Source organism: Syngnathus scovelli, chromosome 2, assembly GCF_024217435.2.
Source record: "Syngnathus scovelli strain Florida chromosome 2, RoL_Ssco_1.2, whole genome shotgun sequence".
In the NCBI taxonomy this organism is placed as follows: Eukaryota; Metazoa; Chordata; class Actinopteri; order Syngnathiformes; family Syngnathidae; genus Syngnathus; species Syngnathus scovelli.
The window spans coordinates 12,748,663-12,776,648 of record NC_090848.1 but is presented as its reverse complement, the minus strand read 5'-3'; the positions used below and the strand labels follow the sequence as shown (position 1 = coordinate 12,776,648).

Genomic DNA, 27,986 nt, shown 5'->3' with positions numbered 1-27,986 from the left:
ACATTGTAATGGCTGGCACTTTACCTTGAGGCTTCTGTGGAACTGACGGTCTGGGGGAGGCGGATGGCTGAGGCCGCGGTTTGACGGCGGGCTTCTCGTGACATGTTCCTTTTTTTAGCAGCCGTGGGGAACGCAGGTATCCGGCCGACCCATACTGGTACTGCGTGGAGGCAGCGGGGAGGTCTGAGGAGAACAAAGTCATGAATAAAAAGCCGAACGGTTGTGTGACCTTGAGCTCACTGTGTTCTCGGGATTATGTTGAGTGGGGAGGCCGAGTCAACGCATCGATCGGCCCTACTGGCCCGAGGCAGCGGACTGTGCTGCAGATTGGTATCTGATTGACTCACTTTAATCTCCTCGGTAATAAACAATCTGAGTGTGCGTCAGAGTGTTTGACTGGTAAATGCACGGGAGATACTTTCAACTTGAAGACCCTGACCATATTTAACCTCCCATCTCCCAATCATAACCCCAAAGCGGTTTAATGAGAGTTTCCCTTGCATCTAATTAACGTCTTGAACATCCATAGCTTGAATGACTGACACCATAGAAAAGGTATTTTTGAAAAGATGAAGCATTCCAAGAATATTTCCACCTGTGAGTAATGGAACAGATTGCAATTACAGGAAGTGAAAAGTGGCAACAGCAACAAATGTTTTCTGTCCCCACATTGTGTAATGTCTGTGCGTGTTTTCCCAAATGAGGCTAATGGCGGTGGAAAATAACTAGGTCAAATTATTGTTGCGATCAACACATTCACAAAGACAAAAAAAAAAAAAAAAAAAGACAGAAGGTTCTGCATTGAATAGATGGATTGTGTTTTGGAGGGTAAACTAGTCAACACAAGCTTCCCCAACTAGAAACAAATCCAAAATGGCAGCAAGGGAGCCTCCACAGGAACATCTAATTCCGTGCTTCTTCCAAGATGCTCCAGGCTGGAGAAGGAGCAAATTCTCTCACTAATGAGTCCCGTTACGCCTACGGCCCCATGTGGAACGCCGCGGGCTTCCCATCTTTTTTGCTCAAAAAAAGAAACGTGTTACTAAGCCCTCAAGCACTATTAATGCATACACCTGCCAGAAATAAGCTATTATTGGCTATAAGCAGATATTATTAGCATGAGTGAATAGAGTCAGAAGACCTTTCAGACATGTCAACAGGCATGTTTGTCCTCTAAACAAGGGTCTCGCCAAGACCTTTGTGACCAGCGACATTCAGGCGTCGCAGCTAGGAGAAAAACAAGCAAGCATGGCATATGGTGGCATAGGGGCTGGTACCTATGGCAACTCTGTGTCCCCAAGGCAACCAGCAAGAAAAAAAAAAAATTGCCCCACATTCTATCAAAGCACAAATCAAAACTTGAGGACAGAGAATAGTAAAGGAGCAAATTGTTTTCTCAAATGAAATGAGTAGACAGCTGGAATAGGCTTTAGTTGCCGGGCGGACTCTACGTGGTTCAGAAAAAGGACTGACAGAAATTGATTTGAAACAAACAGTGCGTGAGTGCCCCAGACGACAGAGACACCTTTACACACAGCCCGCTCCAAAGTCAAGTTACAGTATAAACATCTTGACTATCATGTAAACATGTCGGCAGCAGTAATGACGGACAATGTGTGTCATGTTAAGAGGGATTTTCTGGAAGAAACAAGAAGAGCTCATTAATTTACTCAGCCAGTTATTGAGAGAGGGATGAATGGGACAATTAGGCAAGAATTACACATGTGAGAACCATTATTGGCAATAAGCTCTACTGGCTGGCTGCACATCACCATGACAACCTTCCACTTCTGCACCAAATGTTTAACCCACGTTTCCTCGCTGCATATTTATTAAGTGAAACAATAGCAGGTAATAGACAACAACAAAGTTGTCATGTCATGAGTTTCATCGCATGGTTGTGACATAAAAAGATGCTGGGAGAGTGACGGACTGTGATTGACAGCTGTTTATGGAACACAGAAGTATTCTGATACGTTTAGCTATTTGGCAAAATTATATTGTAAGACTAAGAATATCACAGTAGATATGAGAAATATGTAGTTTTTTTTTTTTTTTAAATAAACGGGATTCCAAAAATCAACCTGACTGATTTTACTTTGCTTTGTGAACCTTCTCATCAATCAACTTCTGCCCTGACAACCAAACAAAACCATTTCTCTATGCATATACATCTCATTATTCCCATATGACTATCACATTTCCTCGTGGTGCTGGGTGCTCATTCTGGCAAGCCCAATATGATAATAGCATGCATGAACTAACAATGAAATCATGTTGAGGCCAGTCAGCAGAGAAAGTAGCCATGGGAGAAGTCAAAGCATTCAACTTGAGCAGCAAACGACGGGCTAAATGTTTGAGTTGACACAAGGATGCAGAGACACGCAGATGGTTGAGAAACAACCCAGCGTGGTACAGTAGATGTTGACCGGAGACGCGGTGAGAAAAATCACAGCACATTGTGAAGTGGTTCTAAAGAAGCAAATGAACTGGCAGAGAGAGGAAGTAATAGTTCTGTCTGCTTTCACTTCAGTTTGTGTCGATTTCCATACAATTAACCATTGGCATGTGTAAGATAAAAACTAATTAATAAAATAAAAGTAAAACATACCAGGCTAATTTGGTTCTCACCCTGTTAACATTGATGATCTATATATTTTCAAGATAGTGGGTAGGTCAAAGAAGGTGAACGCGTTGAAGAAAAAAACTTCTCATTGGAAGCATAAATCCCAAAGCTCTTATCTTGTCTGTTTCCCTTTACAAAGCAGATAAGTGAGCGGTACCAGCCACTGAGAATCAGGTCAAGAGGTGGTCTGTATTTACCTCCTGTGCCCTTGGTGCCAGCACAGAAACAAGACGGGATGGGTTGTGACACACTCACTGACCTGAGACCTTTTTCCAGCAGCATGACTCAAGGCCCCTACGACTCAGCAGCCACATGCGGCAGATGTCACGAGGACCAGTCAGACTTTACAGTAACTCTGACCATGGCGGAGACACAAGTCAACGAGCACTTTTCACCTCTGATTCAAAGCTTTCTTCGATCCATCAAGAGATGGGTTTGTAAGTGAAGCAATGCTCGGTTTTGTTCTGACTGCAGTGAAGTGGAGTAGCCCAAAGCGCTACTGGAAAAGGAGGCAGCCGCACATTTGCAATTAGGGCAGACACACAAGAGAACAAGGAGGAGACTGCTCAACCGTCCCAGAAACTACTGAAGCCTAATGTAAGCCGGCTGTCAATGAAGGCTTTCATTGTACAATCTTCCATCCCAACTGGTCATTTAACACAGAATTCAGGCCTGAAGCTGTTTAGTTGGAGCCAGTTCGCCCTGTCAGACCGTTTTATTCAAAAACACACCGACATCCTACCAACTGCCTGCTGGAAAAAAATACTCCAGCTATTTCCATCGCCATTAGGGGCGAGGTCTTAACAAACACGGGTCTTCTACATGAGTCATTAGCATCCAAAGTCTGAAATAGCAAAACACATTACAATCATCAACTGTCCTAAAAAGGCTCTATTGTAATGTGGATGATCATGTTTAAACCTCTGAAGCCCGAACATACAATGTTGACGAGTTTACCATATTTTGATTGAGAGAACTGAATGATTACTACGTTGGAGAACACCAGTCAAAGGCTAAACGTGATTGCACATGAAACCCCCACAACAAGCTTTCCCACGTAAATACGTGCATGCATATAATGTTGTCATAGCTTTGAGGTCAAAAGCCAGCTCAGCGTGTATTTCTACACAATTCTTAATATGATCTGCAAGCACCACAGTGACCACAGAGCTGCCAAACAAAATAAGCCGACACAGTGAGAACACTTCCCAGACAACCAAAAACACTTCTCATTGCCACTGAATCACACCTTTGCTATACCAGCAGGAAGTGGAGAGTGTTGAGCAATTCCTGCTGTGACAGCACATTTTGTATTCAAATTAAAATCAGTGTCCGCTGCATTTAAGTACCGTAGACATTCTCCTTCTGGGTTGAGGGCGACTTTCAAGCTGACATGTCAAAACGGTTTGTTGTTTAAAAGGCTGTTACACTAAATTATTGTCTTGGGAGGTTGCCCCTGTAATCACACAGAAATATCTCAAATCAACAGCAAGCAAATGTTAAACAGTCTTCAATGAATCTAACATGAGTTTTTGGACAAAGCTAGAACACCTTTTTGCATGAAACCACCTGTGCTAACCACTGGTCTGCCAAATATTAAGCAATCATTTGAAAATATCTAGCTCGACCACAGTACTCATGGCACTCGACTGACAGGAAATGCCCACTGCACCACCCAGCATCTGTTCCAGGGCAGGATAGCGGTCAGGGGAGCGCCTGCGAGTCCGCTGACAGCCAAAGTGTCCCTGTGCACATGAGCCCAGCCCAGCACAAGTCAACGTGTTGTGCCCACATGACCCAAAAAGGGTGTCGTCGGGACTGGGCGGGAAGAGGAGATAAGGGCGAGGAACTGGAGAGTATCGGCCTTGTCGTCATTCGTCTTTTATTGGGACAAAAGGTCGCTGTGTACTCATTGAGTCTCTTTTCACGTCATTTTGAAAATGTCACTTGGCTGCTAAAAGGCTGCATCGGCAGTCTCGGCTAATGAACGAATCTGGCTTAAATGAGGCATTCGAGTTTAAAATAATAATTTTGGAATAATAGTCTTGAATGGAGCCTGAAATTGCCAAGTCATACAAGATCCAGGGGCCCACGCCAATTAGTGCACAAGGAGAAGACTGTTATGGTGTACACTGACCAGACTAATAAAGGCTTCAATTTCCTCCCTAATGGCTCCAGTCTTTCCGCTTTCAGCAGCCCCGCACTATAGCACGCGTAGCCATGCTAGTGTACTCAGTCTGGAAGAGTTATACTGTAAAGCTGAGTTGAGTTTTGTCAGGATTCGGGTTGACAAAGCTTGATCTTTACAAATACTTCTTCTACACAAGGCTCCTCTAATGATAAGACACCAGATGAGCATGTTGTTGTTCACCACTCAAACCAAGTAGGCTACTTGTCAAATAATTCAATGAACATTTTCCGTTCTTCAACTGATCTATTTAACCTTTATTATCAACTAAGGCAATTGACAACAGCTTCTCTTCTTGAAAGCCACACTTCAAGCACACAAAAAGATAAGAAGAATAAAACTGGCAACGGTCTAAAGTGAAAAACAAGAGATCACAAGGAACGGTTTTCTGTCTTGCAATTCACCATGTATGGAAGTCGTTGCAAGCATGCGTGCACAGGTACCAAGATTCAATTTTACAAGGATGTAATAAAGTTCCCCCCTGATGGGAGTATAGCAGGAACGGACTACTCTCCGATCAAACACCCCCAAAGCAGGATATATTCGTTAAAACAGTCTGGAAGGTTGCGCACTTACAGAACTGAACATAAAAACACATTTCACACACATGCGTGCACTCACACTTTGTCCTGCAGGAAAAACTCATTAACCATCCGGTTAGGTTACTATACCCTCCCCAGTCTCTGTCCTTTATAAGCAGGACACAACTACAAAGACTGAAACGGGAGCGGCGGGTTTAGAAATGGGACACAATTAGAGGCCTCTCTCTCTATTTATGAGGGCTTATCAGATGCTAAATATGATTTCGTTTGACAGGAGATTTGTAGTGTTTGAGAACGTGTGTTTGCGTGCGATTCCTTGCAGCTACTTCTGTCGGATGCCAAAGTCCCATTCAAAGACAACATACATGCTTCAATGGAGACAAGAGGGCTCCTAACACTTTCTGACTGAGTGCCCACAACAGATGAGAATGCAAAAGGCGCATGCACGCAAAGGACACACAATGCTGGGAAAAGCAGCACTTGTGCCTTCTTACTGTTCGATCGACACGTTAGAAACGCTTAACGGCGTCTGGATTCCAAGAAGATGGCTGCAAAGGATGCTGCTCTGTTACTATATATTCACTTCATTTTTAATGCTGATACCTCAACTTTTAAAGCCTCAGGAAATTCCATCGGCATCTCTCTAAAAGGAGGACTCGGGTGCTAAGAGGAAGCCATGACTATAACAACCATGTCGAGTGAATAGTTATTTTTTTAACATTACCAAGGTAACATAACATTGGTAACATTTTGGTAACTAACGCAACATGAAAGGTGTTCTGGCTGGTCCACCAAAATTTTTACAGATTACAAATTTAGTTGACCTAGGGTCACCATGGCAATAAAAAAAACTACAATGTTACAAGCCAACGTCATGGCAGCCAATGAAGGTGTACAACTACATCCCACTTCAGTGTTGTTTGCTTTAAAGCTTGCATTCTTCACTGTGTGTGCAGCCCGGTCCACATCACCACCGGCAACTCTGACCAAAATGGCTTCTTCCTCTTGACTCAGCCAAGTAATGAGGAGGCAAAAAAGCCACTGGAATGATGTTCATGAGCTCAAAATTACAGGGAGTGGACAAAATAATAAAAATAAACACCTTCACAATCATGTAAGTGCATTTTGTTTTTTAAAGAAAGTGAAGCTATTTCAGACATCATATATTTAGGTGGCTGTGGGTTGTACACCTCTCATCCTTTGGTTCTCCCTAAAAGTCAACCTGTCCAGTCTCCGAAAACAGTGAGGTGATACATGATGCAATACTTTTTTTTACTACTTCTCAGCGGTTTGCAGACTTTGCTTTTCACACGCAGCTACTGTGAGAATCTTTGTCCGTCGCCTTGACAACAACACCGTCACAAAACATGAGCATAGTAAATGCAGTGTTTATGGAGGGATAGACTTGATTGGCTTATGGTCTATATTTGTTTAAAAGCTACAGCCTCACTTTGACGTTGTACTTGCTGTGTGAGTGACCTTTTAGTGTTGAATAAATAAAAATGCACTCATGCTAGTATTTCAAACGTTCAGCCAGAAAACATTGTCTCGTCTGTTTTTTTTAAGTCGTTTTAAACCTGGTGCTTTCTGGTTGCTCTGGTTCAAACGATGCCACTTTAAATAGCGCAAGAAACTCAGTCCCGACAACAGCCCAGATATTCCAAGGTCACACTTTAATTACATCTAAATAAATCCATCTAATGGACTTGATTACGTTGAAACATGAGAGGCCTGTCACTGCAACAATCTGAGAGGATCAGCCCAATCTTACCAGTGACGCTTGCTATCATGTTATGCGGCCACAGCTGCTCAGCACCGGGGTTCTACAACAAAATGTATGTCAAGCGGGCCCCGCGGACGCTCAGCCTATTGATTTGGGTCAAAAGGTCAGCGATTAGACCGAGCCGTCATCGTCTCTAGGCAATGCCATAGCGACTGCCACACACTCCGCCTCGAGCAGAGCTCGCACAGCTGCTGCCGGTCGTCATGGAAACATTCAGTCCCCACTCCTTCAGCAGATTCCCCGTGAAATTATAATGCGAGGCTAGAAATAGATAAGATATGACACAGTTACAGGTCATGAGGCTCTACGAATAATACAAGGAAAATGATCGTCCTGTTTTATTGTGACATGGCACGACGAGGCAAAGAAAGAAAATCGTGGCACCAATCACCTTTCACACCAATTCTCAGTACACTTCACTAGAACGAGGAGTGCCAGAGGGCTCAAAGCTCAATTACCCAGTGTGGCATGGACGAAAGAAGAAATACAACCAACTGTGCCACCTAGACATTTCCTGAAAAAAAACAGAGCCCGAAAATAGCCCCAACGTGCATCCTTAATAAAACATGCAGACTGGCATGTATATTTCAGAGGGCGGCGGTGGGAATTATCCTGCATTCGCCCGACTGTGTGGAGCTCACACACCCAAACCAGACGCTCAGAGACATGCATTGTGTCGTGGCATAACCACCTGCCACATCCAGATAGAAACAGCGATAAAGTGTTCTGATCTTATTAATCTAATGTTCACAACAGCGTTTGCTCACATGCAAAAAATGAAGACTGAGGGGTTAAGCTCACCAGATAAATAAACTCAGAAATCTGTCTTGGATGTGTGTTCTGTAGATCCACAAGTCATCTGATGCAGGCATAAAGACCAAAACTCCAATCCAGTCCAGCACGGCGACGGGGCCACGAGGAGCCTGGATGCTTGTGTAGCCTTCACACTCAAGAGAGCATAGTGAGCTACTGCCACTTCTCCTGTGCCCTCATTGACTCACTCTAAGCACCACGCTTCCTGTCTCTCTCTCTCTCTCGCTCTCGTTGTATGTCTCCTCCTCTTTCCCCTCCTCCTAGCAGCACCCTCTACAAATGCACCGAGCCAGCCCAGGAAAACTTGGACTCCTGTCCTCCAGTTGGCTCTCCCCTTCCTGATCCCAGCACCATTCAAAGTAAAAGGACCAAACAATGCCTGAGCCACCGCCACTCTGAAAGGAAACCCAGGAGCAGTTCTCAGTCGGCAATAATGCCGCCCAACTGTCACCATGGAAACTAATGACGGGCCCGGGCTGACGGGAGGAGGGAGGTTGAGAAGGGGGAGATGGTGATGGAGGCCAGAGTGAAGTGAGAGAAGTGCTTGAATGAAAGATGGGGGAAGTGTGTGTTTGGATCAGTGAGCACATTTGTTGCACCAGGGTGTCACGTTTGACGATTTATTTGAAACACATTTTAATAACAAGTGTATACAAAATTAAAACTTGAAAAAGTCCAAATCATTTCTTATTCATACTGTAAAAAGATACATTTCATGCTTTTTTTCTTTCTCTATGTGACCGTTCACATAAAATGAAACATGGTTATGTTAATTGGATGCTTTATAAATTACTTATGAATATTAGAGCTTGTGTGTCTGCTTGTTTCTCTTTTCAAATGGGGTCTAAATAATAAAGGTTTCTGGATCCCGGGGGGTCCTAGTGTTGGAGGAGTCTCCCCTGGGAGTACATCCGTGCGTCTGTGTGGCTTCCCCCCATCAACAGAGATCACCCAGGCTGCGCCGTCCCGCTACTTATGCACATATAATTACAAGCGGCCTGTTTGCTCCATGTGCCCCCCAACCCCATTTAACTCAATAGCCCGGGTAATGTCGGGTCGAAAAAAGCGGTTGCTTGAAACCTGTGTTGAACTGCTCCAGGCGAATGCCAATGGTAACCATAGCAACTGTGCTCGAAAAAAATCCATAATACGTTACAAGTACGTTTCACACAGGAATGTCTACTCGGGAGCCTCTGATTGATTGCGCCCACGTTAGCATCTCTTAGCTACGCCTCAAAATGAATATTATGCATACAGGGGAACAGGTGCTGCTCACCATGGCCATATCAACTGCTTCCCAAGCACCTGCTGAGGTGAAATATTCTCACATGAAGCAAATATGTCAAATCTGTGCCACGGCCTCTCCCGGTTTAGCCTGGTCAAATAAGCAAACCCGAGTCTGTGTGGTTAACTAATGAAGCATGGTGCTCATGGCCCTTCTTTACACTGCCAAGCGGAATGCAAGCTGTGCTTTAGAAAGGAATGTCCAACCTCTCACCACCGTGTTACCTCTTATGTAAGGTCGCTCACGTCGTACATTCAATTCTTCCGTACCAGACATTTCCGAGGTTGGAATAAGAACAATGAACTCAATGACTTGACAATGAGAAGAAAGTCCACACCATATAAGAGCAATCAAGTCAATAGAGAAGAAAGTCAACACTGTTCTGGCACCAAGGGTCAAGCCTTAAACAAGAGTAAACATGTTCTGCCCAACTAGATGCAATTGGAAACCAGCTCAACCACTTGAATGTAAACGAAAGCACGCTTTATAAGCCAAGTCATAAGAATGCTCATGTTCGTCAAAGACAGCCTTAGAAACGGTACTCAAGATGGGTCACTTATTATTGGATTGCCGAGTGAATGACTTTGGCAAAAACTGGCTTGCTAGGCAGGCTGCCAATATGTAACGTACTTCATTTGCCTTCTACTTGTTCATAAACACAATAGTCATCCTAGTTCTTTTTTCACAAAAGGTATGTTCCGTGTCTTTTCCAAGTATATGGCAATTAAAAAAGTTTTTGTTGATATTCTTATTCAACAACGCTGCCGCCACCATGAAAGAACAGACAAATATCTTTTGGCTTAGTAATGTGCAGTCGAATCTCTTCTGAAGGTCTAACAGCAGCGAGACACAACATCCCATTTGAACAGACAAGAGGTCACGCAAACTACTGTTACTATGGTTACCGACACATTCATTCTCACTGAGCAGTTTGAGACACTAAGGCGCACTTACGACATTATAGATCGTTAAAATTTCTTTACGAGACGACAAGTGTTTGAATACAATTGCCCTCAGACATTAAAACCCCAATGTGCCTTCCGAGAGACACCGTGACACAATTTCATTTCAAAACACTCAAGAACTTAAAAAAAAAAAATCGGAGCCCTCTTCAATTGTACTAACAAGCCCGCTATCTCCCCTCTCTCCCGTGGGAGTCAAAGCTCCTCTTTAAAGAAGCAGCCATTAATATTTCACCCACTAGAGAATCCTTTAATTCATTATTAATACATGCAGCATGGGCAAGGTCTTACAAAAAGGTTGGAACCTTGCATGAATCTACAGTCGGTCACTGGAGAATGACATTGACTAGATTTGACAATTAAATGTGTTTATATTCCCAAATCAGCCCCATACTGGTTATAGACAAACTATTATACACTGGCGGAGCTAGGATTTTTTTCCTTGTGTGTGGGGGACATGGGGTGGCCAAGCATATCTTAGGGGGTCGTCATCTCATGGGCTTCATGGGCTATTATCTTCACACACAGATGTGATTCCATACATGAGAAACGCCATCACAAAATATTATAACTGATGTCTCAACAAAAATGTGTTGATGAAAGTAGTCATCTCTCCAATGAAGGTGTGACCATGTTTGTGTGTGTAAGAGAGAGAGAGCACGTGCATGCACATGAGCAGGCGTCCAGTAACAGTGAGCTTGGTCATCTGATGAGCTGCAGGCTCATCTCCGCCTGCAGCGCCCAGATGGCCTGTGATTACGCACGGATCAGCAAAGATTAGTCTGCGGCGGAGGGAAATAGAAACGTGGAGAGTAGAAATAAATAGTTCCAATGAGGTGAAAGTTAGAAAGACGTTAAATGAAAACATCAAGGTGTTCAAGGTCAAAGAAACACAACAAGGCTGGCTTGCTTTGTCCAAACTCACAACCCAAGGGCAAGCGTGGACGTATTTTAGTCATCAAAATATAATACAATTACAAAAAAAATTCATTCATAAATTCAAATAAAGAGAAAAATAAACAGTCACCTGGGAGTTGTGGTCGCCAAGAAGCAACACTAAAAAAAAAAACTAGAACGAATACTAAAGACTCTACCCCAAGTGTTTTCAAAAGTAGCAAATGTTATGTTACCATCAGAGTTCATTCAAGGTCAATAACGGTTGCCAGGCGTTCGCCAGATGTTCGTCTGTACTTCTCCTGTCGCAAGGTAATTTTGAACATGTTCAGAATTTCCCTGCTACAAGAAAAATCACTAAAATGCCTGGCGGACATTTTATGAAGATTTGCGACCTTGAACGAACCTTGACAAACTGATGGGAACGTTGCTGTCGAAAACGAATAAACCCTTAACTTAAACCAAGCAAAATAAATAGATAAATAAATAAAACTCGTAAAAACTATCAAACCTGGTCAGAACACTAATTACAGCTAAGAAAATTTAAGAAAATAAACATCCAAACTAAGTTTTCCAAGGCATAACGAGCCCTTGATTGTGAAACCGCCACATACTGAACAGCATGAGTGCGTGTTTTTCACAAGAAAGACCAAAGCAAATTAGTCAGCACCAGCAAATGAGACATGATGGATCATGCAGTACAAATCAAGTCCACCCAAAGAAGAGAGGAAGATGGCCGCGCCGATTAACCTTTTTTTTTTTTTTTAAATTATTCTATTTTAACCGCCCTTCAGAATCATATGGCACACGAAGTGCTCGATACTGACACGGGGTCTCACTAAAAGAGAGGAGGAAAAAGCTAAAAGCCTGAAATAACTGAGGAAGATAATCCACAGCGGGACAGATAGGAAGAGGATCCATCTGTGTGGATGTAGCTCTCATCTCCTCATTAGGCTCAGGGTCTTATGACTGTCCAGTGATGAGAGCTAGCTGTGGCGGGTGCAATATGGTGTGGAGAGGGGTGGAGGGGAACTGCCAAAATTAATACGACACTCGGGATTGAGCAGCAATCTGAGATGTTAGTACGCAAGATTCTTTTCTATTCACACAGCACAACGTTCTGATGAATGAATGAAGCCAGTGCATGCCGCCAAAAAAGCTACACCATTATTTTATTTGGCTAGATCATTTTTTCATATGCTGGGTAGGACCAATACAAGCAATTTTATATTGTTATTTATTTATTTATTTATTTATTTATTTATTTATTTATTTATTTATTTATTTATTTGCTACACCATTATTTTATTTGGCTGTGTATTTTTTTTTTCATATTCTGAGTAGCACTAATATAATATAAAAAATATTGTGAGGCCTACTCAGCTTGAATCACCTTGATATAGTTTTTGTGCTTTTCTAGAAATATCAGGTCATCCAGAATTTAAAACGACTCGAGCCTACCTAACCACTGCTGATTGCTCATTGGTGGAGCATATTCTGCTCCACAATCTCCAATTTGCTGCAGCAGTCTATTTTGATCTCCAGTCGCCTCTCAAATAAACGTGTCTCCTTCAGTGACCGTGAGCCCCAAGACTTTCAAATAAATGCAGGGGATCATCATCTCGTTTCAGAGAGTTTGGGTGATCCAGAGCAAACGGATATGGAGATTTGGCATGCTCGTATTAATGTGAACATCCCTTTTTATATGAAACGAGAGCTTTGGCTCTGCCTGAATAAACCCAGCAGAATGAAAGAAAAGAACGCCACAGACTGATTCGCATAGCCGATATCTTAAAACAGCTTTCATCCTTTCGTCAGGGTTGGGGGGGCGGGGGGAATATATCAATGAAGATTTACTGCCCTCTTCTGGCGTAATAGCAACACTACACACAATGGACTTTATTTTTTATTTTTTATAAGGGTGATCTGTAAAAATCACATATAAAACAAGGATTGGGGCTGTTAAAGGTGAGAAAAGCCTGACTGACAAAATAAAAAGTATAAGTTGACTATATTGGTTTGATCCCAGCACATAAAGCTGCTAACAAACCAATGACAGACATTCTGTCGAAAATGCATAAAAGACGCAGAGAGAGTAAAAGAAAAGCCAGGGTTTGAGAAAGCATGGAGAACTCAACACAGGCTTGTCTTTGTTAACCACAAAAAGTCACCCTAGGACAACATTTACATTTACAAAATGCTTTATGGTCACATCAGGTAAGTAAATGAGGGTGTGTGATGATTAGGACACACAACAAGCGAGGAGGGTGGGAGGAGGGGGCTCTAAATTTAGCTGTGAGGATTTCAAAAAAATAATAAAAAATAAGAGCATGCATGATTTAGGCCTATCTTCTGGTCATTTTCCACAGTGAGTCCAATTGACTTTTAGATGGACTTCCTACATTCCAAGCAGGAAAATAAACATCCGGACATTTGAGACAAGTACTGTATTTACTTTTTATTTTGGTATGCTGGCAAGGACACCTCAATTCTGTGCAAAATCGTTTCATATTGAGCATACGCAATCATTACTCTGCTATTTCAATCTGTACACAAATGAAAATAAAAGTCTGGGAGTGGAAAGTTTGTAAGGTGGCCACACATGATGTGTGTGACCAGTGCTTGAATACACAATATCCCAGAGCCTGGACAAAAAAATACATTTTTTATCGAGCCAAATCTTATGATGCCATTATGAAATTAGCTGCACAATAATAAGAACTTCATTCACCAATCAATAGAAGCGTCGGACATGTGTAAAAGACTCCTCCGCCTGAACAAACAAACCAGCGTCCAAAATTAAGCTCAAATGCCAATACCGCTTCCCATCTGCTACCTTACAAGTGACCTCGACCTGGACACATCCACCCCCCATGCCCCAAATCCCACAGGCCCCTCCCTCTCCCTCCCAGTATACAGGAAGCCTGTTTCCACAGAGACGGACGGCTCTTCTGATGATCGGAGGAAAAAACACAATGCCTTCAGTGTGCTTAAAGGAACTGCACTCATAAAACGTGCACGCGCATTCAAACTCATGCACACACAAAGGCAGAGAAATAGGAATGGAGCATGCTTTTACTATTAGGACTGTTTTTTTTCCATATGACTTTCCCAGGAAAATCCCCCTCATCTGGGAAAGGTTCAATCCAGACAGACAGACAGACACATTGGAGACAGATATGTGAAATGAAGACAAATTAACGCATTTGATCGAGACACACTTTTCTAGTGAGCTGCTCCTATTTTCATTTCATTAAATTTCCAACCAAATCCTCAGAATGAAAAACACGCTGATACTGTCACCAAAAGATGATATTGAATGAGACACTTTCACTCCAAGACTGGCACACGAGTCCTTTACTGAGTGACACAGTCCGTCTGTCTTCAACAGTTGGTACCATTTAGGAAAACTAGGTCACTTCCTTCTTCTGTGTGTATGTGTGAGCCTCTCCTCGACCCTCCAATAAGCTAACGAGACCTCCAGTATAAACATATTTTGCTACTCTGAGCAGAAACGTCCTCAAACCAAACAAGTCTCTTCTCCTCAATTGCTCCAACTATGCATGAGTCAAGGTTCTGTGGGTGCCGAAGCGCCACTGACGCTGGAATATCTGGTGTCACACGTGATTGCTTTTTCAATACTGCAGCTTCGCCGCTATAAACTTTGAAACGATTTGTCAGACGTGTGGAAAGAGAAGGCCAAAGCTGTGAAAATGAGATAGTTGCATCACGACCGCATTCGCAGTCGAGGTCACTTAAGTCCCGGAGAAACAAGAGGAAAAACATACATATGGTATCGTGTTGCTACTTTTGCACCTACCACTGCCCTGTTTCGTCTGCCAAAAATTCCTTAAGATACACAAAAAAAAATCTACCCAGAGGAGTAGTAACCTCACATTTTTCTCCATTTTCACATCCTCTAAGTGCCTTTGCCTGATTAGTTTCACACAGATTTAATCGGCTGGATGAGATATTTTGCTTTTTATGCAGAATTGGTGATCGGTTGTGATGTCATAATTTGCTGATCGTTCAATGACATCATTGACAGGATCTGCAAAATACAGTAAAACGTTCCTACAAATGCAATCGCATTCATTTTAGGGACGTTCTGTGCTGCCAATGTTGCTAATTGTTTCTGCAACATAAATAGTCTGATTTTTTTTTTCTTCAATATTTTTTGGCAGAGGTTGTTGAGTATCAAATATTATTTTTCTAGATGCGTTTCAATGGGTGTCAGATTTCGGCTATTTATGGACTAAGTTGTTGGAATTTCGAATATCAAATGACGATGAACGACTGATTGATGAGTCCTGTCAATACTTACTGCGGTCTCCTGACATTTTAAAAGATCAGCGGTAAATGTAATTAAAATCCATTAAGACATAACACATTTTAAGACCGTGCATACCATATTTACTTTTTTAGCGCACATGCCATCCATCAGTTAAAGGCTCATTATCCTCGCATGACAGAGTGTGACTGGGGGGCATCGCTCTTCATTAGGAGGGAAAACCGGTTACCTCCATAACCGTCACAGATTTATGTCAACCGGTGAGTCGGGAAAGAACCAGTCCAACAGGCATGTTTTCCCTCTCTATCAACACATCAATAGGTACTTGCACACCTGTTAATATTGCATTATGCTACCTGAAAGCTCTGCCAATCAACTGACTTGTGACCGCTTAAGTTGCAAAAAGTAGCTGATGGCATATTTGAGGCTGCAGCGGGCATACATTTTTCATTATTTATGGTAAAAAGCATTTATGATATATATCATTCATTCATTCATTCATTCATTCATTCATCATCTGCCTGTTAATATTGCATACTTCAATTATGATTACAGTAGGGCTGTCACGAACAAATATTTTTAGAATCGATTATTCCACCGATTAATCGGATATAATTGTATTTTGCATGAAATAAAATTTAAAATTTACTGTATAACCAATTATTGTTATTTGCTATTGTTTAGTTAAAAAAATATTTTAAAAAACTTTCAATTAAACAACAATTCATGAATGACTACAAACATTGAATTACTGTGAAGGGACAATTTTAAGTTAAAAAAAAATTCTCTTAACAATTACCTGATTAATAAAAATGAATGGTTGATTCATTTGATAATTGATTAGTTGTTGATTCATCGATGAATTGTTGACACCTCTAAATTTTAGGATATTTATTTTTGACTTTGTACATACTTGTATCGCCATATATCATTTGTTGCATTAAATTACAAGATATGTTTTCTTGGGCGGCACCTTGAGTATCCCTTAGAACACCTACCTCTCAATGTAATGCAATAATTTTTTTTTTTTTTTTGTCTGTACCGTGTACTAATAGTTTTTAAGACCTGATTCACAGCCAGTACTTTCAGAAGTAGTCAAGTCTAATAACCCGTAAATCAGATTTGTGGTTGTTGTACCTTGACAAAACGTAGAGTCAGAGTCATTTACCACTTGAACAACTTTTAACACACTTTGACAACTCACCAAATTGGGTCAAGAACCTTAGATGGGAACACATCCAAATCAATCAGAACGATAAAGAAAAATGTCCAGTCAGAGAAGTGAGCCACCACAATGTAGGGCACTTTTCCCACATACACACTTGCAATAGCTACAGTGGCGCCTTGACTTTGCAGCAGCAGCCGCAGCAACATCCACACATGACCACCATTAGGAAAATCAATGTGACACTCAGACAAGCGTGGAAAGCGCCTTAAGATTCTGGATGGCCTGCAAAGTGACTCATGCTGTCTCATTCATGTACTGTGATTGACAGACAGACAGCCAAGTGATGAGTGTGAGCGCACACTACAATAGAAAGACCTCTTTATATATATATATAGCGATTTCACAACAGCTTTCGCCCGTAACAAAGGGCTTTACAAAAACAAAATAAACAGAAATGATCACGTAAAACATTGGCAATAATACAAACCCAGCGTGTGAGTTGTCTGCTACAGCTTAAGTCTGAATAGTAAACAATTAGCCTCCATTGACGAACAGAGAGACTAAAAGAGGGTGGATGGTTTAGTTTTCCTGTCCCATATAGATTTGCTTCAACTTGTGATTGGTTCAAAATTGGTCTTGATGACCGTTACGTTCAGTGGTGAAATGTAAAAGTAGATGATCGGAGTCTCATATCACGTGGAGCTAGCGATCATCAAGATATCACCAAGCATCTGACTAGATTCCAATGTGTAATTAATTTAAATGGAATGAAAGCACAAGACACAGTTAGTAGTGAGAAAAATCTCAACATATATTCAATGTGACTGTTTTCTGTTTTATTGATTAACTGATGTCCTAAAAAACATTAAGATTATTAAAAAAAAAAAAAAGCAAACTACAATATGTCAAGCTTGGGGGAAATGAAATAAGCAAAGCACAGAAAGAAAAGTAGTTCAGCTTGTCATTATTTCCACACTCATTTCAGGCTCCATGAACCTGCCAGGAGTGAGAGAAATAACGTTTGAAAGCAAAGTGCACCGCAGCAGTTTAGCTTTGGAGTTCCCGAGATAATCTATGACCGTATCGCTATAATTGAGATCAACCTTGAAGGGCAAAGCGGTTTGTCCATTACATCCAAAACAGGCTCGTCGGATCAACAGGCAAAAGTGCGGTCGCTCATCCGTGAGGATTTAAAATCAAGAACAAGAGGGCCACGATTCAAGTTCTGACAAATGTGAAAATGGCTCAATATTGGAGAGATGCTAGTCTGCTTTCTGGCTACTGTTGAGGTGCCCTTGAGCAAGGCATTAGGCCCACAATGTCAATGGCAACGACTTTGTTAAACCTCACACGCCTCCACACTGGTGAAGTTTATCCACTGTTTCTAACTTGGAAAATCACACACACACACCCCTCACCCCCATCCCAAGCGGTATATTACACACAGAACAGCAGGCACTGTTAAGGGGAGAAAGTTTTGATGACTTTAAATACTAAAAAAGAATGCAGTATTGAATTTACAGCAATGAAGTGGTGGGGCCCAAAGTAATAACTTTTGACGTAACTTGAAAACCCTTGGCGGTGTCCCAGCATAGTACAGCAAGCTGACAAAAAAAAAAAAAAAAAGATGGAACAAGAGATTCAGGGTCGACAATATTCTCACCGTCCTGTTCATTTTCCTCTCGCTCAGTGTTTATCTCCCAAAGAGAGATGTTTACATTGGCTTGGTTAAACACAGACAGGCTCGCATAGCTTTTGTTAATAATAAATAACTTAAAGAGCAAGCCGGGACATCTATGCTGGAGGATCTCGCTGCTTAATAAGAACCACCATTGGGATGCATAAACTGGGGGTTGAATTTGAGTGGGGGGTGGGGGGGGGGGGGGGGGGGAGGTGTCGGGTGAAAAATCAAACATCAAATATTTGCAAAATGTTTAAACAGATATGCATTCTCTTAGAAATACAATCATTAAATTGGTCGTGTTTTTTACGCTAGATATTTTTTGTCACAGGCACAGAATATGCAACATTTTTTTTATATATATATATAGCTGACATCAACTCAAAATTCCTCATGTGACATGGCGCCTATGTCACATAGATCACAGCCACACACGGGAATGCAAATTGTAAAGTCTTCCGAATGTTTTCACTTTAAGCTGTAAATACTGGAGTTCCTCTTTCCTATATATTCTATATTGTACATTTGCTAAACATAGCGTGATTGCCATCATGGTTGACTATGCAGGAACTGATCGTGATTTTGCAAAGAAACAGTAGTCATATTACTTAGTTGCTAGTTAGTCTGACGCGTGTTACCAGCCACATTGGTCACGACCTCAACTACACGACTACATTTGGAACGGAAGTAGTGACCCCTGCTTTGTGACACTCTTCCTCTAGGCATCCTCCAACCCCATGACACACATCAGTGCAGAGTAAGCCCTGATGCATGAATGACTCCACTATTAAACACCGCAATCAGCGAGCAAAATTCAGCCCAAATGTGCTCCAAACTTTTTGTCATGTCAGCTGTCCGGCATCAACGATTCGATTACGATGTGGAGTCGATAAAAGCCCGCAGCTGTCCTGCTGACAGCTGGTAACAACAACACAAACACCCCACTCCGCCCAACCACCCTCCAAAAAAGCGTTTCAGGAGCCGCGAGACTGAATGAGAATGAAAACTTTGGAGAAGCGACTTTTCGACACCAATGCGCGTTCGCAAGACTCGCTTACTTACCAGTTGCTGAAAGTCCCTGCATCTTGTATAAAGTTCTTCGCCGGTCGTATCCTTTCCGAGGAGAAAGTGCAGCGTCCAACTCGGACAAGCGTCTCGTCTTCACGGACCCCTCTCGTATTTCTGTTGCCGATTCAAAAATAAATATTAATAATAAAATAAGAACGCTCCACACGCTATGGACCCTTCATGACTCCCGAGTGGATAAAAGAGATTTTAAGCGGGTCATCGTGTTTATTTTTTTCTGTAAAAACGCCGTGGTCCTGCGTGGCTCCTTCCTCCTCCCTCTCCACATAAAGACTCTGCCCTATCCTCCCTTCTGCTGGAAAAATGAAAATGCGCGCTACCGGCGCCAAGCGCGCTCACGCCAAAACCCATTCATCGAGTTCGACTTGGAAGTTTTGTATCAAGTCCCACAAAAAAAACCCTGACAAAATTATAGTCTAGTCAGTGTGTGTACTATATATATATATATATATATATATATATATATATATATATATATATATATATATATATATATATATATATATATATATATATATATATATATATATATATATATATATATATTTGTACTAAGTTCATTTTGTTTTTCCTTTTTTAATCACTTCACTGGTTTCTTTTATATCAAACAAATATATATACACCGTATTTGCCGGTGTATAAGTCGACTCGGTGTACAAGTCGACCCCCTAAAATTCGACGGAAATTTACGATTTATGATATATCCTTTGTATAAGTCGAGCTCCATTGTTGCATTATATTAAACTTCAAAATTCCATCAGAAATACGCGAAATTTATTGACGAAATGTGTTCAAATTCGCGAGTTTGTAGCGAGCGATCTATACGCCATTTTAAATATTATTTACTTCATGACCCTGTGATATTACGCGCCGAGAGAGACTAACAACAATGAACACTCTTAGAAACTGGTTTATTTTTAGTTAAGAAACAACAAATTATAATTATAAAGTGATTGCCGGTACATAGAGTTCAAAATTCGTCTTCATCATCGTCGCTATTTAAATTTTATGACTCGGTGTATAAGTCAAGGTCGATTTTTTTCGGTCGATTTTGGATCGAAAAAGGTCGACTAATACACCGGCAAATACGGTATATACCTCAAGGGTGATATTAAAATTCTAATATTCACTTACCTGAACTCATGTTCAGCCCAACTTGATTACAACCCCAAAACAATTGTGAGAAAACCTACTTTCCGTTCAGAATCAGCAACTTACAGTAAAAATGAATAAAAATAACCTCACAAATGTGGGACTAGCAAGGCCAATTTTGAATTTTGCAAAACTCAAAAGTGTGTACTCATATAGGCCAATATTGAGCACTGACTGTAAATTAGAAAAGTGAAATAAGGATGACTCAAAGCTAATGACAGGTCTCTCTTGATAATTTCAGAAGCAGCCACTTCTGAGGAAAATCATGAAAGGTTACAGGCTCCATGCGTGCCTTGTGCTGCTTTCCAATCATTTGATCGAGTCATTGCCTTTATGAGTCATAAACAAGTGACAGTATAGGCCATGCACATCATAGGATCAATGGAAAGTAGTTGGCGTACTATTCAGTTCAGTGGCAATTTGATGATGGCCATAATGAGCTGCATACAAAATAAGGCGCTCACCAGTGGATTATGACCATAAATGTAGATTAAATAGATTAATTTTTAAACTTTTAGGTTTATTTTCAAAGGACAAGTGAGAACCTAATAGATATCTACTCCTGCACAACAGACCTCTTAAGACAGAATCTTGTGTCTTTAAGAAAATGTGAATGGCATGAAGGCCCAGTCTGAGCCATTTAGTGACACTGATACTCTAATTGACAAGCCATGACTCCCATTTTTGCAAACTCAAGAGTACAGTTGTAAATGAACTCCAGTTGTGTCCCTGTGAAGTCTGAAAAACTCAGTTCTGTGTGTCTAAAAGGTTGACAAGTCATATGTTCGAGTCACAAGCAAGTCTCAAGTCGTAACCTTCATGTCTCAAGCAAGTGCCAAGTTACTGCGGAAATAGAAGATCAACGTGTAACATTCGATCAAGAGCTGCTCTTTTGCTGTCATCTTGTAATCAAAGCCATAAAGTGACAGACACAAAGGCAAACAAAGAAGTTTCACTTGGTTCACTCCAAAATTTAAGCTAACCTAGCTTTCTGTCTGATATTTTCAAATTGCCAACCTTGTATGTTGGATTTGACTTTTTATTGGTTTCATCAAAAGATAAATCCTTGAATCCCAATGTATTCATCTTTGTAGCTTCTACCTCATAGAAATGGATTTTCAAATGTAAACAGAATGACTTCGTCAATTCATGAAGTTCAAGTGAAGTCGTAATAAAGCTGCAAGTCATAAACTCAGCGCCTCGAGTCAACTTGAGTCCAAGTCATATGACTCAAGTCCCCAACCACTGATGACATTTATCCTCATGATGATTTACAGCAAGTCAACCAAGGCCATACAAACAGCCCCTGTGAGATATACTCAATTGCCTTGAGGGGAACCTCTACACTAAAATCTACAGCCAAGAGGCGGAGCTAACTACATTTAAGGCAATTAAACCCGTGCAAACCCCACAACTGATGGGCAGGTTGCTTTTCCACAATTCGAATCCTTTATAATGCTAATCATCACCCACACTGATTTGATACGCTTGTCAGGATTGTTTCTCATTGAGAGGTGTAAAGAAGCCTCCTACTGTTTGAATCAAATTTAACACTACTGTGGGGGGTTTGGTTCGTAATGAACGTTAACAGTGGTAAATGTACCGCAAACCTCTTTAACAATTATGGTTTACTGCACAGATAGTTTATTTTTTGTGGCATGTTGTGTCAAGTCATCATCTTCAAAGTGACTGCACAGTCAAATATGTGCAGTGGAGCTAAAACTCAAGTGAGTCGGCGTTGAATCACATCATGAGGCCGAGCTCAAAGCCCCATTTGCTTATTCCTGCTCCAGTGGTTCTCTTCTGAAAATGTGCATGTCCCACGTGAGAGTGTATCCTCCTTCCGACCAGCTGATCATGGCTCATTGCTTCTTCAAGCTCCACATGGATTGATCACATGGTTGATTCTCATAAAGAGGGCTCTTTGTAGGCACAAACTCAGACCAAATCGAACATTGACTCGAACGAGAGCTGTGCCGAATCTAAACTAAAACTGTCTTCTAGCGACCCCTAGTGGTGCTTTTAAACAATGCTCACACGATCTGTGATGTGTAACAGCTGTTTTCGCTGAGTGACTCCGCCCTTAACGTGACTGCATGGAGTCATGGGAGCAGTCCTACTGACCCACATTTTGCCTGCCAGTCCATCCTAGTGAGATATCCATGCAGGGATACTTTCCTGTCACAATAGTGACGTCATTTATGAAGCATTCTCGTGACCCCTTTCTTTTGCTTTTTTAGGGTTATTAAAGATCCAAATAGAGGACACAGGACAATAAAATAAAGCAAGGAAATGAAAGAGACACATTTATCTCATGCCTTTAAATTCATTTACTGTATTCATATTTTTGTATTACTTTTAGTGATGGCCCACACATGTAAATCCAAATGTAGCATGTCAGTGATACTGTTATTTTAGATTTATGCTGAGAGCCCAACAACTGTTGTTGAAAGTGAGAGCTGGTCTCCACAGCCTGGGCAGGAAATGCTGGGGGCACTAAAGGTCAGAGGAAATTCGCTGCGATGAGATGAGTGGGTGTGTCCCCAGAGGGAAGCGAGGAAAGAGGAGGAGGGAGATGACGGCTGAGTCTGAAGGCCGGGAAGAAGCAGTGGGAGTGTTGTGCATTGTATGAAATGTGATCCTGAAGCCTTCCACAGCTGGGAAGCTGTGCTGTGCCTGCCGTCCATCTGGGAGTGTTCAAGCATCTACGTTTCACCACACACTTTCCAAGTTAACCCTGCATCTACTGCTGTGGAGAAGCTACTGTATACAGCACAAACACCAAAAAAAACACTGACACACAATGCGACTTAAGTCACTTTTATTGATTTTTGCCAGCATGACTACCTTTACACAGTTTGGACCACATCCGAGCTGGAAAACAAACCAAACACTTTAACCGGGTTATTTCAGCAGTAATACATCTGATTCATCTCACTTAATTTATTTTCTAATTTCCCAAAACCCTAAAAAGTTTACCTGTTTTGTTTTCACCGCTGTGTAAAGGTCCCATTAGCTGATAAACATGCATATGACATTTAGTTGTAATAAAGACCACTAATCATAATGCACGTTATTGATAAGAATACAGTACTGCATGACAAGTCAAATAAATATTAACGTACAGATGGTCATTATTTTATATAAAGATATCAAACTCTTATTATGGATCAATACTGAAAACACAATATGACAATATAAAGTTTGCACGGCTAGTTTAATTATCACAATGCCGCCGCTTCCAGCAAACAGAAAACGTTTTGTTTTTTTATTTATCTCTAACAGTATCAGAATTGCACTTTTTCTTTGTTAGCTTCACTTCAATTTTGTTAACTTTTGACGCCTCAACAAACGAGCACTGGCTAGCATGGCACTATTGACGCTTGTTGATGCTAATTTCGTTTTCTGTTTCCTGAAAACAAATTGCTTAATAATGTAAAAAAAGAAATTGCAAATAACAAAAGATAAAATGCGCTCTCTGCACATTTTTTTCCTCCAATAATACTATCAATACCTCATGACCTTCACCAAACAACGCTTGTAGTTTCCAATAACACACTTAGCTACACAAACACACTAAAGATGCTTGGAGCCGTTTGTTCAACAACAGGAGGCCAAAGGGACTTTTGGTTCTCAAAGTTTGATTGAAAAACAAAACATTTTGTTAATACCCCTGAATTTACTGAGAGGATTCACTGACCTGCACAATTCAAAACAATCTTGGATTTACTCAGCTAATTCTAAAATGATCTTAATCATGCAGAAAGGGGCACGATTCCCTTTGCGCTTATTGCTGCTCATAGTCATTTTGATTCCCGAGCCCCTCGAGGGCCCGGAGAGACAAAAAAAACATAAAACGCTCGTCTAAAATTCTCCCTTGAAACAATGAAAGGCACTACTGGTCGGAAACAAAGAACAAAACAAAGCAAAAAGCTCCTCAGCCCGACTGACACCTTTTGCAGTCGGTGCTTGTCTGTCAGACCAAAAATGGTGTACCAAGATTTGGCACGATAAACCAAGAGAGAATGAAACAATTCCAATTTGGAATTTAATGGTCGCTATTGCAAAGAATTCTGAAGGTCAGTGATTCCCGTTTCAATGGAACGCCCTCGGTAAGAAGCTCGGGAAAAATCAAGTCGCTCCAAAATTTCCCCCGAGACGTAACTTACCGGTTCACGCGAGAGCGTTGTCAAGTTTCATCGAGTTATTTTGAACTATTCCTAGGAATAATAAATATGCAAAAAACCCCAGAATTAGATCACCCTGGATTTTTGTGGCGAATATGGCAGTAGAACGAACATAACAGATAAATAACAGCACAACAAATGAGGAAACGTATCAAGTGAAAGAGTGAGTAACTTGATGCATCACTCCTTTAGGATTAGGCAAAAGTTGTAGCTCTGTGGTTTGTGAAGTAAACTTTAGTCGAGGACATATTTTGTTGGACGCACATACTTGTAACTATCTTTGTAATATTAAATATCTCACAAACCATAGTACTACCACACTTTCCTAAAGGGTTAATCATAATTGGTTAAAATTCTATATTATGAAAGTGCACAGATTTAAAAACAAAAAAAAAATAAAAAATGGACAAAAAAAACATCTCTCTCGGATTTACACTGGTGGGAGCCAATCAAAATCAGTTCACGTGACTTTTTGTGATCTTTAACCTTTTTGTTGTGAAACACGGTCAATCCGATTTTCACAACAGCAAAATATCAAATATTTTGTTGAAATGCCCAACACAAAATTCTAGCTATATTTGTTGCCTTAAAATTTTGAGCTCACCCAACTTTTTTTTTCTTTCAGTGCACGAGTAGAGATGATTTTTTTTTAAATTATACATAAATTCATGAGTAGTGCTTTTGACATGCAGGATGTTTTTTTTTTAAAATATGATAGTGTATTGAGCGACGGAAAGACGAAGAGGTAGGAGGCTATCAGGTGACATGCTATGATGATGTCATGTCAGATGGACACAGGTTTAGAATCCAAGCCAAGATCACATATCCTGGGCTCAGCTTTTTCTGAGCTTCTACGTTGAGGTTAAACAACCAGTCCTCAAATTTTTCGAATTCTCTTCAATCCACATTAGCAACTATCTCTCCGTCCTCTACTTCTCTCCACCACCGTCGTACATGTGGGTTACGTGAACAGTCAACAGAAGAGTGACGAACCTCCAAAGAAGGTTTGCTTATGCTTATCTTCTCCCGCTCGTCTCCATGCGGTGAGCGGTCGCTTTTACTCAAGCAGGGTTGACGCGGCGCTGACATTACGTCGCTCTCTTTGCATTGGAGAGCAACAAATTACTGTAGCAGATCCTGCAAGATTGTTCACCTGAATGAGATCGTATTAAGAATATAGAGTTTCTTATATATTGGTAGTACAAAAAAAAATTGCAAAATTTGCTCAATCTTGCAGGAATCCTTCGCATCAACCCTGCTTTTTTTTTTTGTGAATCATAAAGCTAATGTTTCTATGATTCACCAGTAATACATTGAGGATTAAACACAAGCCCCACTCGTATTTTTTACTATTTGCGTAACAAAAATTCGGCAATCGGTTAAAGCTATTCTGGCTACTAAGACAGCTCTGTCCTCACATACAAAAGAAAAAAAAAACATCAGTAACACGCACACGAACTCTAAAGGGTTAAACACAAGAGTGAGGACATAACTCACAAATCCTCACTTGTACTTGAAAGTTGACCTTGGGAGGGATGCTGGCAATCTAAAATGCTCCTCGTGGCCAATTGGGGACAAGAGAGGAAGGGAGAGTTGGATACAAGGTCAGGATTTCACATCGTCAGATAAACATATCAAGTGTTCCCTTTGTCAGGCACTTTGGCCGCATGCTTTGTTTGTCTGGAGATTCATCATCCAATTTGTGCTCTTATAGGATTGAAAATACTGTCATCATTTTTGTTCAAAACTATATAGCGTGCGTCTCTCTTCACAGTAATCAAGAAAATCCATTTTTTGCCAAAAGGTTGAACCTGAGGCACCTAGAGTATGCTGAAGCGCACTTATTTTAGGTTTGGAGATCGATTTGTCAAATATGCCGTCTCCCTCCTCATATGGCTGGAAAAAAATCCAATGCGACTTAGCTAGGTCACATTGGAGAGACCCCCCCCTCCCTTTACATTTCAGCGCACAACTAACTCCTCACTGACGAGTTAACCGTGCAGCTCGAGAACGGAAAAGCACTTAAAAAGCTCATACAGCTGCAAAGCCATGCGTTTCTACTGTGCCCGAGCTAGCGTGAACTTCAAAAGCGATCCTGAAATCAAACGGCCGCGGTCACAGGTGCTCCTTTACTCCGCTTGGTTTAAAAAAAATTAAAAAAAATCCTGATTTTCATCTATTGATTCAAACAGCACTCCCCCTCACGGGGTGAGATTGCATAATTTTGTTCAATCATCATGTAAACATTTAACAGTGGTGAGCTGAGCTTTGCAAGGAGCACCCGTGCCAACAGATCATTTATGGACATCCTCCCGTTCAACGCATCCTCCTCCGTAATGTGTCATTGTTGCCGGGCAACAAACACACTCAGGAGGCAGAAGCACAAAGCGCAAACGCCACCTTGTGCTTCCTATGTACAGCACAAAGACGACGGAAAGAATAGACACGCCGGTAGATCCACAAAGTCCTCTGAACATAATCAGGACCGCACAATCCAAACATGCCTTGTTTGTCTACTACAGTCCCGACGTCTCGTGAACGCTGTACAGTCCACCTGCACATCGGCAAGCCTTTACACTAGCACACACAAGCAGATGGTTAATCACACAGTAGTCCCTAGAGGAGCACAGGCCGACCAGAGAGCAAAGCGAGCGAGTGGGGCTCTTAAACACTATGGCAGGAAGGGTCTGGCCCTAAGACCCACCCCCTCCCCTCTGTACACAGCAGACTCAGCAGCCGCTTCAATCGCAGTAGATCTTGTACTTCTCGCTGCAGAAGACCATGGGGCCTCCCAGGAGGCCGCCGGGCGTGGCGTTGCCATGCTCGGCTTGGCCCAAGCCGGCGCAGGTGAGACCCTGGTTAGGGTTGCCGGCAGAGCTTGAGGTGGCCTTGCGGGTTTTGGGGCGGCGGATCTGCTCGTGGTCGAACTCCATGTCTTCTAAGCGCTGCGTCAGAGCCAGCTTCTGCTGGATGGCCATCCTCAGAAGAGAGTTGAGGGTCTTCTTTTCATCCTCTGCCGCAGCCAGCTGTCGCTGCATGGCCTCCAACTGACTGACATATTCGTCACACCTGGAGGTGAAACATGAGACGGAAAAAAGCAAATGGGTGCACATAGATTAGCGTTCGATTCGCTTGAAAATTTGATCATTACCAAAGTGTCCAACAACACGGTTATGCTTTGAGTGCCATAAATATTCGCGTTGCTTAAATGTACTTGTTAAACATGTACAACAAATAAAGTTGTACATGTTTACTGATCCACTTGTATGTACTGCATTGCAAACACACGCAGTTTTTTTCCACCACTAGGTGGAGCGATTGAGCCTGC

At 41.6% G+C, this 27,986-nt stretch overlaps 2 protein-coding genes across 2 annotated transcripts in view; both read right to left on the bottom strand.

The window, feature by feature from the left end:
- The window catches only part of fgd (faciogenital dysplasia), a 30,968-nt gene extending 10,236 nt beyond the window's left edge, over window positions 1–20,732 (bottom strand). The window contains exons 1-3 of the mRNA XM_049752123.2: window positions 20,454–20,732; window positions 19,296–19,415; window positions 25–183 (exon numbers count right to left, since the gene is read on the bottom strand). Of these exons, the coding sequence (XP_049608080.1) occupies window positions 25–183; window positions 19,296–19,415; window positions 20,454–20,463 (289 nt within the window). The 5' untranslated portion in view covers window positions 20,464–20,732. The remainder of the gene's footprint in view (window positions 1–24; window positions 184–19,295; window positions 19,416–20,453) is intronic.
- Window positions 20,733–23,275: 2,543 nt separating this feature from the next.
- The window catches only part of LOC125988103 (protein bicaudal D homolog 2), a 28,091-nt gene continuing 23,380 nt past the window's right edge, over window positions 23,276–27,986 (bottom strand). The window contains exon 10 of the mRNA XM_049752916.2: window positions 23,276–27,727. Coding sequence (XP_049608873.1) covers window positions 27,400–27,727 — 328 coding nt within the window. The 3' untranslated portion in view covers window positions 23,276–27,399. The remainder of the gene's footprint in view (window positions 27,728–27,986) is intronic.